Genomic DNA, 13,063 nt, shown 5'->3' with positions numbered 1-13,063 from the left:
AAGCAAGTATATAGCATAAAGTAAGTAAGACTAGCAAGTACAGTTGGTCCAGCGACTCAAGACCGTCAAAATGTGCCACAGCAAAGTTCAAACACACTACCAGATGAAAAACATATACTCACATTATAAAGTGCAGTGCGTGGGAGCCCTCTGTAGGGTGGCAGCCCCGCAGGGAGCAATCCTGTTGCACAGTGCTGAGCATGCAATGCCAACTGCGCTCAAAGCCGCCGCTGCCGCCGTTGCGACCGCCAGCAGATGCCCGTGGGCAGAGGCATGCAAGGCCACCCCAAAAGTTGAGGACGGCGACTGAGGGGTCCATGCACACATTTATATTGATGACGAGGCGACAAGAGGTGGCGAGGCTATATCAGTCGGGGGATGCTGGTGGTGTGGTGAACATCTATGGTCCAGCATTGGCATCAAGGGAGTAGTGAGTCAGCGGAGTGAGGGCGGTGATGCAACAAAAGGCGGCAGTTTCTAGCTCCGCCATCAGCAAACAAGTACAAATGCACTCTCCTACCCAGATGATTGGTCGTGTAGTGTCGCATCAATCCTAGTGCACTTATATTAATTGTTACTTCCAATTACTATAAACAGTTTAATCTCCGACCCGATTACGAAAACTTTCGAGCGACGACGTACACGACCAACCCTCTGGAGGAAATTGCAGGGGTCGGCATGCTCGGCTGGCTCGGTTATGTCTAGATTGGGCAGCCCGAGCCGGCCGACATAATTGAGTTTCAGCTCTCCGTCTGTCTTTTGTTCGAAAGTTCTCGCACTTAAATCTCTTGTTGCTCATGCAACTATGGCCACCTTTGCACTCGGGTGAAGACAGCCTTGGTCAAGGAGCCCGCGGGAGCCCTCGGCTATTGTAGTTAACATTGTAAGGATTTGATGGCTGCGCCGCCGTCTTTGTAGCATGTCAAGTAAGGTATATAGGGGAGATATTTGGGAGATATTGAAGTACTGGGACTGCTCACTCATAACTCGAAGATCCGACTCAATTTGACAACATCAGCTTGATACAAGGTAGCCAGCATTGTACAACCCGCCCCGAGGTCTGTCTTATCATTCATCGACACCTATGAAGTTGTTGCACCAACGGCCAAGCAGCCGGCTCGGGCTGCCCAATCTAGACATAACCGAGCCAGCCGAGCATGCCGAGCATGCCGACCCCTGCAATTTCCTCCAGACGTGTACGTCGTCGCTCAAAAGTTTTCGTAATCGGGTCGGAGATTAAACTGTTTATAGTAATTGGAAGTAACAATTAATATAAGTGCACTAGGATTGATGCGACACTACACGACCAATCATCTGGGTAGGAGAGTGGTACAAATGTTGAACTTAGCGTCTTCTCGCGGATTCTTTCCTGTCCTTTGTTCCTTCACGCTTTGCTTCGTTGCCTCCACCCTCGCCCTCGCAGCTCCCTCACTAGCACTGGTGGACCCTCTTCCCCTTGCGTTCTCCCTCCCTCACCCTCGTTCTGGCCCTGGATTGTGCCCTCACCATCTCCGGTGAGTAGTAGACCGACACTGCTATGCTTGCTGGCTTGACCACCACCCAGCAGACCCTCGGTGCCGCACAGCAGTACTCGACGGGCTCTGAGTCCCAACAGTTCCCTACCGACGGCCTCATGGGCATGGGCTACCCCGCCATCTCCTCCTACGGCGCCTTGCCCGTCTTCAACACGTTCGTCTCCCAGGGCCAGACCGATGCGGGCGTCTTCGGCTTCAAGCTGACCTCGTCCGGCGCCGAGCTCACCATCGGCAGCGTTGGCCAGTCCGCTGTGTCCGGCGACTTCACCTACGCGCCCGTCACATAGCAGGGCTACTGGCAGATCACCGCCGACGACATCTTCTTGGGCGGCCAACAGGGTGTCGGCCAGTTCGATGCCATCGCCGACAACAGCACCACGCTCATCATCGGAATCCTCAACAATTTTGCCTCGTTCTACGAGGCCATCAGTGGCTAGGATGCGTCGAGCACCCTCGGCGAGGGCTACTACACCACATTCGACTTTAACAACCACGAGGTTGGCCCAAAGCGTGTATGTGTCCTTTCATAAGCCTATCTGCGTGATGTCGATACTAATGGGCTTCCACAGGTGTCTTTGGTCTTACCTTCTGTGCCAGCCAAAGAGGCCTATCACGAAATCTTTTCTCATGGTGTGTGCTCATTCTTACTGCTGGCTCTAGGTCGAGTGCCCTTGTGAATGAGCCATACCAGCATGATCCGAAGCCTAATGCACAGAACAGTGGCTGGGCACGTCTTTATTTCGCCTTGCTTTCCGGCTCTTTCTCTCTACTTAATGTATGATTCATATCTACTTGTTGTAATTATGAATGCAATACAGCAGTTTCCGAACGCTTGCTTTTAGTCCCTTGGAAGCCACTTTCTATCAATCAGCCCTGAAAAGCGCGCAAAAAGCGGCGTGTAGTAATCCTGATGGGCCAATGACAACGAAAATTTATCAAAATTCGAAGAGATTTCAGCAAAGTTGTCGCGATCATCAAAGGGGGGCTGCAGTGTTTCGTAAAATTCTCATCCCACCAAAATTATGAAAACTTGACCAAAATTTGGCCAGTTTCGCATGACTATAGGGAAGTTCGGGCAATTACTAACAGTAGGTTTTTCCTGATGTCAGCGCATTGACGCCGGATGCGTATTCCTGAGACTCTGATTCAGACATAAGTGGCGGGGGATAACCTGCGAGGTACTAAAGATAAGGGGCAGTCAACGTTTCGTAGCATGAGGTGACCCCATCAGGTTATTTATGCATGTCTTCACAAGCGTTTTCATAGCCCTGAAGAATATACGCAAGATTTGGAATGATGATGCTCAGCGAAAACCGGAATCAACTAGTGGAGTATCTTTCCATCTCAGCATCGCATCCATGCACTATCAGAACACACTGACTTTAGATATGCGATAGCAGCGCACCGGATGCATAGTTCTTGGGGGTCTGTTCCACCGTGAAGGGTTGTGACTTGAAGCTTGATGCCTCATTGTGAAACACACTAGCCTGAGAGGATCAAGTTGTTGCGGGCAAGATATGTCAATCGAGAACACCGTAGTTGATATGGCCGACCTACGTACGCTGCAAGCACCGGACTGTGGAAATGACTACTCCACTAAAAACAGGTTTCGCCCTGTGCAAGCATGCCATGGCGAGGAGAAGATGATCATAAGGCGATGGTCTATTATCGATTATCTCTGTGGAGCTCATCATATGGAAGCAGATATTTGGACAATGTACCAATGCTAATTCAGATAGACCGGCTACTCTCCTGAAAACTAGTACCACATCAGACATCCGATGCTCATGGGAAATGGGATAGCTTTCCTAGTTTTATACTGACGCTTTCTACATGTAAGCAAACGTGTTCCGATGAACTCGAGAACCTGTTCAAATTATACGCGCATCTCCGCCATGTACTCCTCGTCAGACTGACCAAGTTCATATAGCGCATCCGGGAACTTTCGTGCGTCCTCCCTAACAAAGTACTCAAACGTCCTCATCCTGTCAGTCATCACCTCCCGAATGAACTCTGCCACACCTTCCGAAGAAATGGAGATTCCGGTTACCATGCGCCCATACGCAGTCATTGCATCTTATCGGAAGCCTTGGTACGATGCCAACTTCCACTGCCCTGCCCGTATTTGGTAGAAAAATGCATCGGGAGCGACGATGTTCCACCCGTGGGCGTGCAAGAGCTTCGCCGCGGCGAGGCTGATGCCGGTGGATGCGTCTGTGACGATGATCTTTTGATTCTGGTGGACATCGTGAGTTTGATTGGTTTGAGTGGCGAGGAGAGACAATGATGTCTCTTGTCTTTATGCCGCACTTTAAGTGGCTCCCCAAAAACGCTTGGTTTCACGAAGGCTTGCTCATGGGCGTGATATATTGTGTATCTGCCGAGCATTCACGTAGACGGCTGGCAATGTTATAACGTTAGATGTATACCACTAGACGCGCATGTTGAACTCCACTACGACTGGATGAGTCTGTATCATGCTCGGATCGCCTAGCGGACTGGAAAGAGTCTGTGTTGAGCCTCCGAGGAACAAGTAGTTAGTAAATAGTGCGCACGAAGGTTGAACTAAAGATAACCATTCGTGGTGTCTAGTGCAGTAGGTTTCTCTCGGTGGGTGCCTGCGCGAGAGACGGAGAAAGATGAAGAGTCATGACACGTTGAATAGCCTCTAAGTTGAAGCTCAGGCCTCAGGCCTCAGGAGCGGCACGCTCATAGCGTGGTATAAGTCAGTCGAGCGAAGAAACATAATACGCTTCCTGCCCAAGGATCATTGGTTCTATCGGGAGGTGGTATTGCATGCCCCGTCATCAAGGTAGCGAGAGTTACATCTAGATAGATGCTGCCAACTTTACGCACCTTCATGGAGCACCGTCGACGGGTTGCTCGGTGGATAGTGAGCAGAGGTGCGGCTGGGAACAAACCGCGGAAAGTCAACGGAAACAATCATGATACAATCTCAAGTAGAAATGTTACACCCTGGCATACTTCAATAACCCTTGGCTACTCTCTTGGGGCCACGATCATGCGGGCGTGCCAATACGCTCGTGAATCCACTCCGACACCTCATACCCCCACTCCTCGCCCTGGCCCGACGACAGGGCCCAGTTCGGGCTAATATGATTATGCCCCTTCGACACAATCTTCTTCACCGGCTTCCCAAGCCTCTCCTCCAGATCCTTCGCCATCACCACCTCCGTATCCAACAACCACTGCGGCTCGCGCTCCGCATGCACAAGCACCACCTCAGGAAACGCCTGCACCTCCTCCTCATTCAAGTTCTTCCACAACGCGCGCGGCTCACGCTCGCGCTGCTGCTCCGGCGTGCCGAAGTAGAAGCGGGGCGGGCCCTCCTTGGTGAAGCTCTCCCCCTGGACGTCGATGTACCACGCGCCCGCGGACCACAGGTACCCGCGGATCCCGCTTGGCAGCGTCCCGCGTATATCGGGGTGCAGCGCCATCACCTTCGTGTGCACGGACCCCGCCGAGTGCGACAGCACGAACACGTACTCCGCGTCGGGCTCCACGCCCGGCGCGGTGAGCCCGCCCGCGGCGGGGTCGACGAGCGCGGCGGTGTTGTCGGAGACCCAGACGAGCGCGTCGCGGATGTCCTGCGAGGCGGCGGGGTAGCGCACCTCGGGCACGAGGCGGTAGTCGGGGACGACGACGAGGAAGCCGCGGTTCGCGAAGAAGGCGCCGAGCGCGCGGTAGCCCATCGAGTACGGCTCGGGCAGCTGCCGCGAGCCGTTGTTGAAGCCGCCGCCGTAGATGAAGAATAGGATCGGTGTCTTGCCGTTTGCGGTTTTGGACGGGTTGGGCGGGTAATAGACGTCTAGCTGTTGTGGCGGTGCAATGCAGCGGCGCGATGGTCGGGTCGCGAGGAGGTTGATGATGTGAGGGCTAGAAGGAGGGCGAAGAGGTGCATGACGTACGTGGTGTCGGTTCTTCGTGCCATACTTGAACGTCTTCCTCTCTATCTTGAATATCTCCTCCTTGCGCTCCTCGAGTATGGGCACGAACGCACTGAACGCTGGCATCAACTCAACACCGATCGGCGGCGACGTTCATCGTCGGCCTAGGCACGCACTGTAGAGGGTGATCTTCGCGATGTCCGTTTCCTCGTTCTTTGCGACAAGATCCATGGTGCAGCGTCCCCGACCGGATATATGATAGAGAAGGTGCAAGAAATTAGAGGGAAGGGAGAATGTATCGTGGGAACATCGGGTGTCCTGTTATCTGTCGTTTTCTTGTCAACTAAGCAAGCGATCATATCGGCTGTAGGGACCGGAAGTTTGATGTTTTCATCTCTCGTCAGCAACTATTAGTATGTATGTCTGGTAAAGCAGAGCCCTGATTCAAGTCTTTACGGTGGGGTCATATAGCATCGCCAGTATGAAGGGTCATCCCTAGAGGAAGACCTTCAGTTTCAATTTCGTCCAGCAGGTATCCAAACTAAGTGCACGAATTTAAGTACGAGTCGTAGCAGCCCTGAAATCATTGGTGGAGGAACGAGTAGAGGAAATAAGGTGAGGTGAGTATTCTCAACTGAGCAGCATACTTACTACCTCGGCGTATACTAAGCGTGAGTTCCTGGTGTTGTCCCTGATGTTAGGGTCCACCACAAGTCAAGTATCGCTCAAGTTGGAGAGAGACCATATGAGGGATAGAATGCTCTAATAGACATCTCTCAAACTTTTGCTTGGCGGTGGGTCTTAGCTGAAGATTACCTCCACCTAAGACTTCTAGTGCGGAGATACTACGCGCCTGCAGGAGTCGTACGTGTTATCCTTTCAATCTCTAGCAATTACATTTCAAGCGGCCCAGAAGGTCACTTGTTATCGTGACTAGGTGTACTTGGTGAATCTGCGAACGAGGACTAGAGGTGTCGAGTGCATAAACCTGGGGTAATAAATACAAGAGACTGGGCTGTGATCAAATGGCGCTCGAGATAACTTCCGAGCGTTGTTAGCGCGGTCATTGTCCTCTCCAGCCATTGAACATCTTGGCTTAGGGTTTAATACTTTAGTTCTCATCTGATGAGAACGCTGATGAATGTTGCGCGAATGTCACGCCCATGAATAAGAGGGAAAGTTGGTGATGACGGAGTCCGAGCCCCGAGCCAGTTCGTACCACGACAACGCAGTCACGGCTTAAACGAAATAATTCATGGTTCCTGGCAAGGGAAGTCAACTTCGATCAGTTCACAATAGACGTTTTGTATTGGCACTTTGGTTTAGGCTCGGATTCTCTCAAAGTTGATGTCGATCGAGGACCTGAGAGTGCATCTTCTCTTTCGGTCCCGGGCTTGGAGCCCGTGCATGTGTGCTGTGGTGGCTAAAATTAGGACCAGTTTTTAGTCGGAGTCTCGGAGATTATAAATGGCCGCTCTGATCCGACTGCTTTATGGGTTGTTCGCATTTGTTTGGGTATAGATTGGGCAGTCTTGGTGGTGCTGGGATGCCTTGCAGCACGCAGCACGAATTCGAGAAGTTTCTTAGAGAAAAAGAAAGAGGGGAGAGATTATGTGAAGATCAGAAAATTGAAGCGGGGTGTGAACTAGGTGGAAGGGAGGTGGCGGTGGGCCCCAAAGATAGCCGAGGGGATCTAAGTGAGCCATGGCCACGGGTGTCAGCTTGAAACCGCTGGCGCGCGTCATTTACGCTGGGTCCATGCCAAGCCAGCCTTGAGACGACCCATCACCTCTTTGCGCCCCCTCTTTTACTGGCGGCGACAAGCACTCCTCCCCTGCTTGACACCCACCAGCACAGACAGCGACACCCCTAGGATTGACGGCTTTCGACGACATACACATTCCTTTCTCCATACTCCGACATAGCCATAGTCGCTATCTCAGTCAATAGACAACAGAACCACCAGCCAGCCGACCCCAGCCGCCCACCATGGCGTTGCTGTCCGCGCTCAGCTCGCTGAGCCCACGCATGACCACCTTCCTCCTCGGCGGCTTCGTCCTCTGCCTCCTCATCTTCAGCATACCCCCTGGCAGCATGTCCGACTCCGCCACCGACTGGTCCCCGCCCAACCGCTTCTCCTCACAGAAGACATCACCAGGACAAGCGTCCTTCCGCGACAAACTCGCACACGTCCTCCCCTCAGACCGCCTCCCGCACGCCCGCACTTTGCTCCCCCTGCCCTCCGAAGGCGACACCGGCGAGATCTACGCCATCTCGCTCGCACGGCGCACCGACCGGCGGCACATCCTCTCGCAGATCGCGGACGCGCTCGATCTGGACTTCACCTTCATCGACGCAACGGACGCGAGCCTCCCGATGATCGACGTGCTCATGGACCGTGTCGGCTGGCAGCGCTGGGAGCGCGTCGACGAGCAGCCCGCGCCCGCGGACGAGTACAAGCCCGCGGACTACAGCGAGGACGCGCGCAAGGGCATGGTCTACCACGCCTTCCGCTTCGAGTGGAGCGGGGAGGTGCAGGAGGCGCTGCAGCTCGGTGCGAACGAGACAGGCGATATGCCGCCCATGTACCTTGGTGCGGATTATTGGGACGGGTTGGCGCCGGGCGCGGAGGAGTGGGCGCGGGAGAGGCCGACGAAGCCGCTGCCGGAGGCGGGGCCGACGTGGAAGACGAGTCTGACGGAGGCGAGCGTGTTGAATAATCTGCGGATGACGGAGATGACGCGCCGGGCGGGGATCGCGTGTTGGCACTCGCATTATCAGGCGATACGGGATATGGTCTACAAAGGTACGTTCTCCTCACTGCTCCATTCGTAGTCTACTATCTAACACCAACACACTGCTCTAGACCACGCAGTCGGCCTCATCCTCGAAGACGACATCGACATCGAATTCGACATCGAAAAGACACTCCTCTCCCAATGGTCGCACCTCCCCTCCGACTGGGACATCCTCTTCCTAGGCCACTGCCACTCCGAAGAATGGCGCAACCCGCCGATCCTAGGCGCCCCGCGCTTCCGCAAGACGTACCACGCTTTGTGCCTGCACGGCTACGCGCTCTCGCGCAAGGGCGCACGCAAGCTCCTGACGATGCTCCGCAGCGCGGACTACGCGTACTCGCGCCCGATCGACCACGGCGTGAAGGACCTCGTGCAGATGCACCATCTCGTCGGGTACAGCGCGTATCCGCCGCTGATCGTGCAGCGCAAGGAGGACACGAGCGACATTGTGGGCGACTTGCCGGCTGATTTTGCAAAGTCGTGGAAGGCGAAGGAGGGCGATTTGGCGGATTCGACGCTGGAGCGCGTGCGTGCGTATGAGAAGGGGCAGAGCTGAGTTCTGAATCGAGTCGAGTCGAGGTGGAGGGCGTTGGTGCGGGGGGGCTGGTGGGGTTTGATATTATGCTTCATCCTTCTGGTCACGTCGAGTGGACCGGACTGTACCTTTTGCTCATGCTTTATCTTTGATACTTAGAGAGGAAGGGGAGACTTAACGCTTAGACCTCGCAGTCCTACTTACCACGCTTTTTTGTAAACAACTAATTTATGTACATGAGGGGCGCATTGTTTCGTCGTACTACCCTTGTGTGTACTTACATATGTGCTGTATAACGAAGCAGTGTAGTAGAGTATGATAAGTTAGGCTTGTAGAGAACCAGTGCTGTTGCGGACGCCTGATTCCTGAGCGAGTGTGGGTCGACATCGGAGGCCTATGTCCGTTGTGTGGACTTCGAGTGAAGAGATTTGTATAAGCCATGCGCGCAGGCCCACCCCTGCACCGTAAGCGCCATTGATTGCTGCAGCGCTCATGCGTCGCCATCCTGGCTACGGGATCTGCTCCCGCATAAGCAGTGCCGGCTCGAAGAAACGAGCGCGCATCGGCGGTTTCGGGAGTTTCCCTTCCGCGCCGGACACCTTCCGTACCTCGCTTCCACCATATTGCATCCTCTTGCATCATATGTACTTCAGAGCCCGCGAACATTCGGGACTCACTAATCCCCGGACGATGGGAACCTTCTTGGTTATGGTTTTGTTCTTTGCGGTGCGGAGGACATGCTCAAGACATGCTGAAAAACTGCGCAGAAGCTCGAGCTCGGACCTTCTAACAAGGCGGGGAGCATTTCGAGAGAGCTCTGAAGCAGCAGCTGCCCACCGTCCCTCGTTTTAGGGTGTTCTCTGACCTTGCCTCTACGGCGCTGAAGGTACGTATGCTTCATTCATACCCCGCGGAGAGGGAAGCATGAATCTTCGATATGAGCAGGTGAGCACCATGCTTGGGCCACAGGACAATAAGACGCTGCCACCGGAGATCGATCATCCGATCATCCATCCACGTTGAAACTGGAGCAATTTGGCGCTTGCATTCCGGGGCTCTTTGGCCCTGAAGTTGGTCTCCAGAGGTCTCCAGAGGTCTCCAGCCAATACAAAACGCGCTTGCAAAGACCGCCCCCGAACTGTGCTAAAGTGCTCAAGTGAGAATGTGTTTTGATGGCTTCTACGCCGCAGCAACTGTCAGCGAAATTTTCGACAATGGCAACGTGCGCGCGCGGGACCATACTTGCGCATCCATTTTGAGTGCGATGCTTTCTTGTTTCACGTCAGTCGCGGTCAATCCCCAGTCGGATGGAGGACAAGGACCGCTCCACCGTGTCAAGGGCCCGAACTTGCGGGTTGCCTTTTTGGGTGATGACGCCGGTGGAAGTTTTCGAGCGCTGCCCGGTGCACTGCACTCGCGATGCACCATGACCATGAAAACCTCTTTCCGCCTCAACTTCAATGCGCTGCACGGAGATCAGATGGGAACAATGAACGAGCTTAGGACCTTCCGGGGATGGTATACAGTCTACGCTCTGTGCGCTGGACAGGACGGCACAATCTCACCGCTCGGCGACGCGCCGCCGTGACCGTCTGCTCTTCTTGATATGAAGCTCCACACCCCGTTCATTTCTGACCGTCTCCACCTCGAGGGATAATCGGATGCAGTAGTCCCGTCATCTCGGGCTTCTTGTCGCCTTCCATATGCGGTCCCCGACGAGTACGACCTTATAAGAGCGGACACCTTCCGTCCGAGATTTTCCTCCCCCAGGTCAAGTACCTAGTACCGCCCACCACCACCCGCCCACACGTCCCGCTCTCGGGGTTTCCTCTCCCTCTTTTCTCCTCCGACTATCTTTACCTTACCTCTGTCTTTTTACGTCTGACCGACACCAACCGACCGTCTCCTGCAGCGCAGATTCACACATATCACACTCGCATACTCGCATATAATGGCCCGCTTCGCCTCGTTCTTCACTCTCTTCACCGCCGTTATTGGCGCCTCGGCCCTCCCTCTCCACAGGAGGTGCTCCGCTTCTTCCTCGAGCGCTACCAGCACTGCCACCGGCACCAGCGTTTCGCCCGCCGTTGGCGCAGCCAGTGGTCTGCCCATCCCGACCAGCGTTGGCATTTCCGTCAGCATTGGTCTCCCTACTGGTACACCCACCGGTTCCTCTAGCTCCGGTGCCCCCACCGGCACTGGTGTTCCTACTGGCTCCAGCACCGCTATCCCTACCGGTACCGGCTCCAGCTCTGGTACCCCCACCAGCTCTGGCAGCGCAGCACCCACGAGCACCGGCTCTTCGGGCTCGGGCTCTGGTCCGCACTGGGTCGTCTACAGCGACGCGTGGATCTCTGGCGAGACCGGTCCCCCGAAGGCTTCTGACCTCGATGGGTTCAACGCCTTGTACGTGCTTGCCCTCGCTCTTCTCCTTCGCCACGGGCGCTAACAGTGTTCGCCATTACAGCCTTCTCTCGTTCTGGATGACCACCGGCCCATCTGACCAAGCCACCACTTGGTCCCAGCTCGACGCTACGACGCGCCAGTCGACCAAGGCCGAGTACAAGGCTGCCGGAATCAAGCTCATGGTGTCTGCGTTCGGCTCGACCGAGCAGCCCACCACCGGCGGCGCCGACCCCGTCGCGACCGCAGACAACCTTGCGACCTTCGTGACGCAGAACGACCTTGACGGCGTCGACATCGACTACGAGGACTTCCAGGCGATCAACCTCAAGGACGGATCCGCGGAGAACTGGCTCATCAAGTTCACGACTGAGCTCCGCAAGAAGCTCCCCGCGGGTCAGTACACTTTCACGCACGCGCCCGTCGCACCGTGGTTCAGCGGTGCTCCGACGTACCCGTCTGGTGCTTACCTCGCGGTCGATAAGGCTGTGGGCAGCATGATTGACTGGTACAATGTCCAGTTCTACAACCGTGAGTCTCCCTTTCTGCTTTTCAAGTCTCTCGCGGCCGAACGCTGAATGCGATGTTCTTGCAGAGAACTCTGACTACGAGAGCTGCGATGGTCTCCTCACCAAGTCGTCCTCCACGTTCCCGAACTCGTCCGTCTTCGAGATCGCCAAGTCCGGTGTCCCCCTCGACAAGATCGTCATCGGCAAGCCTGCCACCCAGGCTGACCAGACCAACGGCGGCTTCATGTCCACCAGCGCTCTCGCTTCGTGCATTGCCACTGCAAAGGGCAAGGGCTGGAACGCTGGCGTTATGAGCTGGGAGTACCCCCAGGCCGACTCGGCGTGGATCAAGGCCGTCCAAGGGTCGGCTTTTGCTGCCTAAATGCGTCTTCTGCTCTCCTCCCCATCTCCTCCCTCGACCAATCTCTCCCTTCTCCTTCCTTCCGTCCGCACACACGCCTACGAAAATGACCCCGTCACGATACCATAGCGCACACGTCTCCCCCCGGCGAGCCCGGGCGGGCTGGTAATCCTGGCCTCAGCATCGCATCGTCTGCATGGTTCCCCTAGGCATCCTCACCCTCATCCTCATCGTCCCGCTCCGCTCCTCGAGGTCACGGATCGACTCCGTGGCCTTCTGCATCATCATCTCTCCTGCATTTTGGGTCTCTCGCATTGCATGATTGGTTCTCCCTCACTGTTTTCATACCACGCACGGATGCATGTCGGTCATCCCGCTCTCTTTTTTACTGCTATCTTTATCCACTGGGTGGTTCGGTGCTTTGGTGTTTTATGTTTTTACCTCTCTCGCTCGCTTGCTGTCTTTATTCGTATCAAGGTATACGCTGGTCATCATGCATCATTACGCGCTCATTTGGTAGTTGCGGTGTGTAGCAATACATATATACGTTCACCGGGGTGAATTGTATTGTTTTTAGTAGGATGGTGTTTGTGTGATTTCGGGTTCTGGTGGGTACGTGTCGTGGAAGGTTGGGTGTTTCGTCGAGCACATTGTATGTATGCTCGCCGAGGCTCACCTCGCGAGGTCTTTAGCATCGCCAATGAAAATTGCTTCCGCTCAGCAGCCAGGGACGACGACTTCGGCACCGGCGGACTCGGAAGTTACCCGCGCCAGCGGCCAATTTTCTCGCCGGGCCTGGTCAACTTCTAACCACCAACTTCAGAGCACTTGAGCCCATTGGATACTGCTAGGTCGGTGAAAACACTGGTGAATTTTATGTCCTAACTCTTGCGTCTATCCAATCTTGTTATTATTCTATTGCTTGCTACGGTATTATGAGGTCCGAGCGGTGTTCGAATGTTGCATGTAGGTAACAGCAGCAACTTGGTCAACATTATTAGCTTTGTGGTACCG

At 54.8% G+C, this 13,063-nt stretch overlaps 5 protein-coding genes across 5 annotated transcripts; 4 read left to right on the top strand and 1 right to left on the bottom strand.

Annotated features, from left to right (window-relative positions):
- Window positions 1-1,624: 1,624 nt before the first annotated feature.
- Window positions 1,625-1,816, top strand: CONPUDRAFT_32938 (uncharacterized protein; the record flags this gene model as incomplete). The annotated part of the gene is made up of 1 exon (XM_007773545.1): window positions 1,625-1,816. A coding segment is annotated over one exon (192 nt), but the record flags the coding sequence as incomplete, so codon positions are not given.
- A 6-nt stretch (window positions 1,817-1,822) lies between these two features.
- On the top strand, window positions 1,823-2,279 carry CONPUDRAFT_167968 (uncharacterized protein; the record flags this gene model as incomplete). Its single annotated transcript, XM_007774085.1, has 3 exons — window positions 1,823-2,047; window positions 2,105-2,165; window positions 2,227-2,279. Coding segments are annotated over exons 1-3 (270 nt in total), but the record flags the coding sequence as incomplete, so codon positions are not given.
- A 2,191-nt stretch (window positions 2,280-4,470) lies between these two features.
- CONPUDRAFT_109316 (alpha beta hydrolase domain-containing protein) lies at window positions 4,471-5,721 on the bottom strand. The gene is made up of 3 exons (XM_007774084.1): window positions 5,620-5,721; window positions 5,465-5,562; window positions 4,471-5,368 (listed from the first exon to the last, which is right to left on the bottom strand). Exons 1-3 carry the CDS (start codon window positions 5,672-5,674, stop codon window positions 4,556-4,558), a joined length of 966 nt encoding a protein of 321 aa, XP_007772274.1. The 5' UTR covers window positions 5,675-5,721; the 3' UTR covers window positions 4,471-4,555.
- A 1,705-nt stretch (window positions 5,722-7,426) lies between these two features.
- On the top strand, window positions 7,427-9,116 carry CONPUDRAFT_146067 (uncharacterized protein). The gene is made up of 2 exons (XM_007774083.1): window positions 7,427-8,249; window positions 8,310-9,116. The coding sequence occupies exons 1-2, from the start codon at window positions 7,433-7,435 to the stop codon at window positions 8,795-8,797; spliced, it is 1,305 nt and encodes a 434-aa protein (XP_007772273.1). The 5' UTR covers window positions 7,427-7,432; the 3' UTR covers window positions 8,798-9,116.
- Window positions 9,117-10,568: 1,452 nt separating this feature from the next.
- On the top strand, window positions 10,569-12,546 carry CONPUDRAFT_146066 (glycoside hydrolase family 18 protein). The gene is made up of 3 exons (XM_007774082.1): window positions 10,569-11,182; window positions 11,244-11,710; window positions 11,775-12,546. The coding sequence occupies exons 1-3, from the start codon at window positions 10,728-10,730 to the stop codon at window positions 12,068-12,070; spliced, it is 1,218 nt and encodes a 405-aa protein (XP_007772272.1). The 5' UTR covers window positions 10,569-10,727; the 3' UTR covers window positions 12,071-12,546.
- Window positions 12,547-13,063: the final 517 nt, after the last annotated feature.

Source organism: Coniophora puteana (genome assembly GCF_000271625.1).
Source record: "Coniophora puteana RWD-64-598 SS2 unplaced genomic scaffold CONPUscaffold_11, whole genome shotgun sequence".
NCBI classification, from domain to species: Eukaryota; Fungi; Basidiomycota; class Agaricomycetes; order Boletales; family Coniophoraceae; genus Coniophora; species Coniophora puteana.
This window is presented reverse-complemented; position numbering and strand designations above follow the sequence as displayed.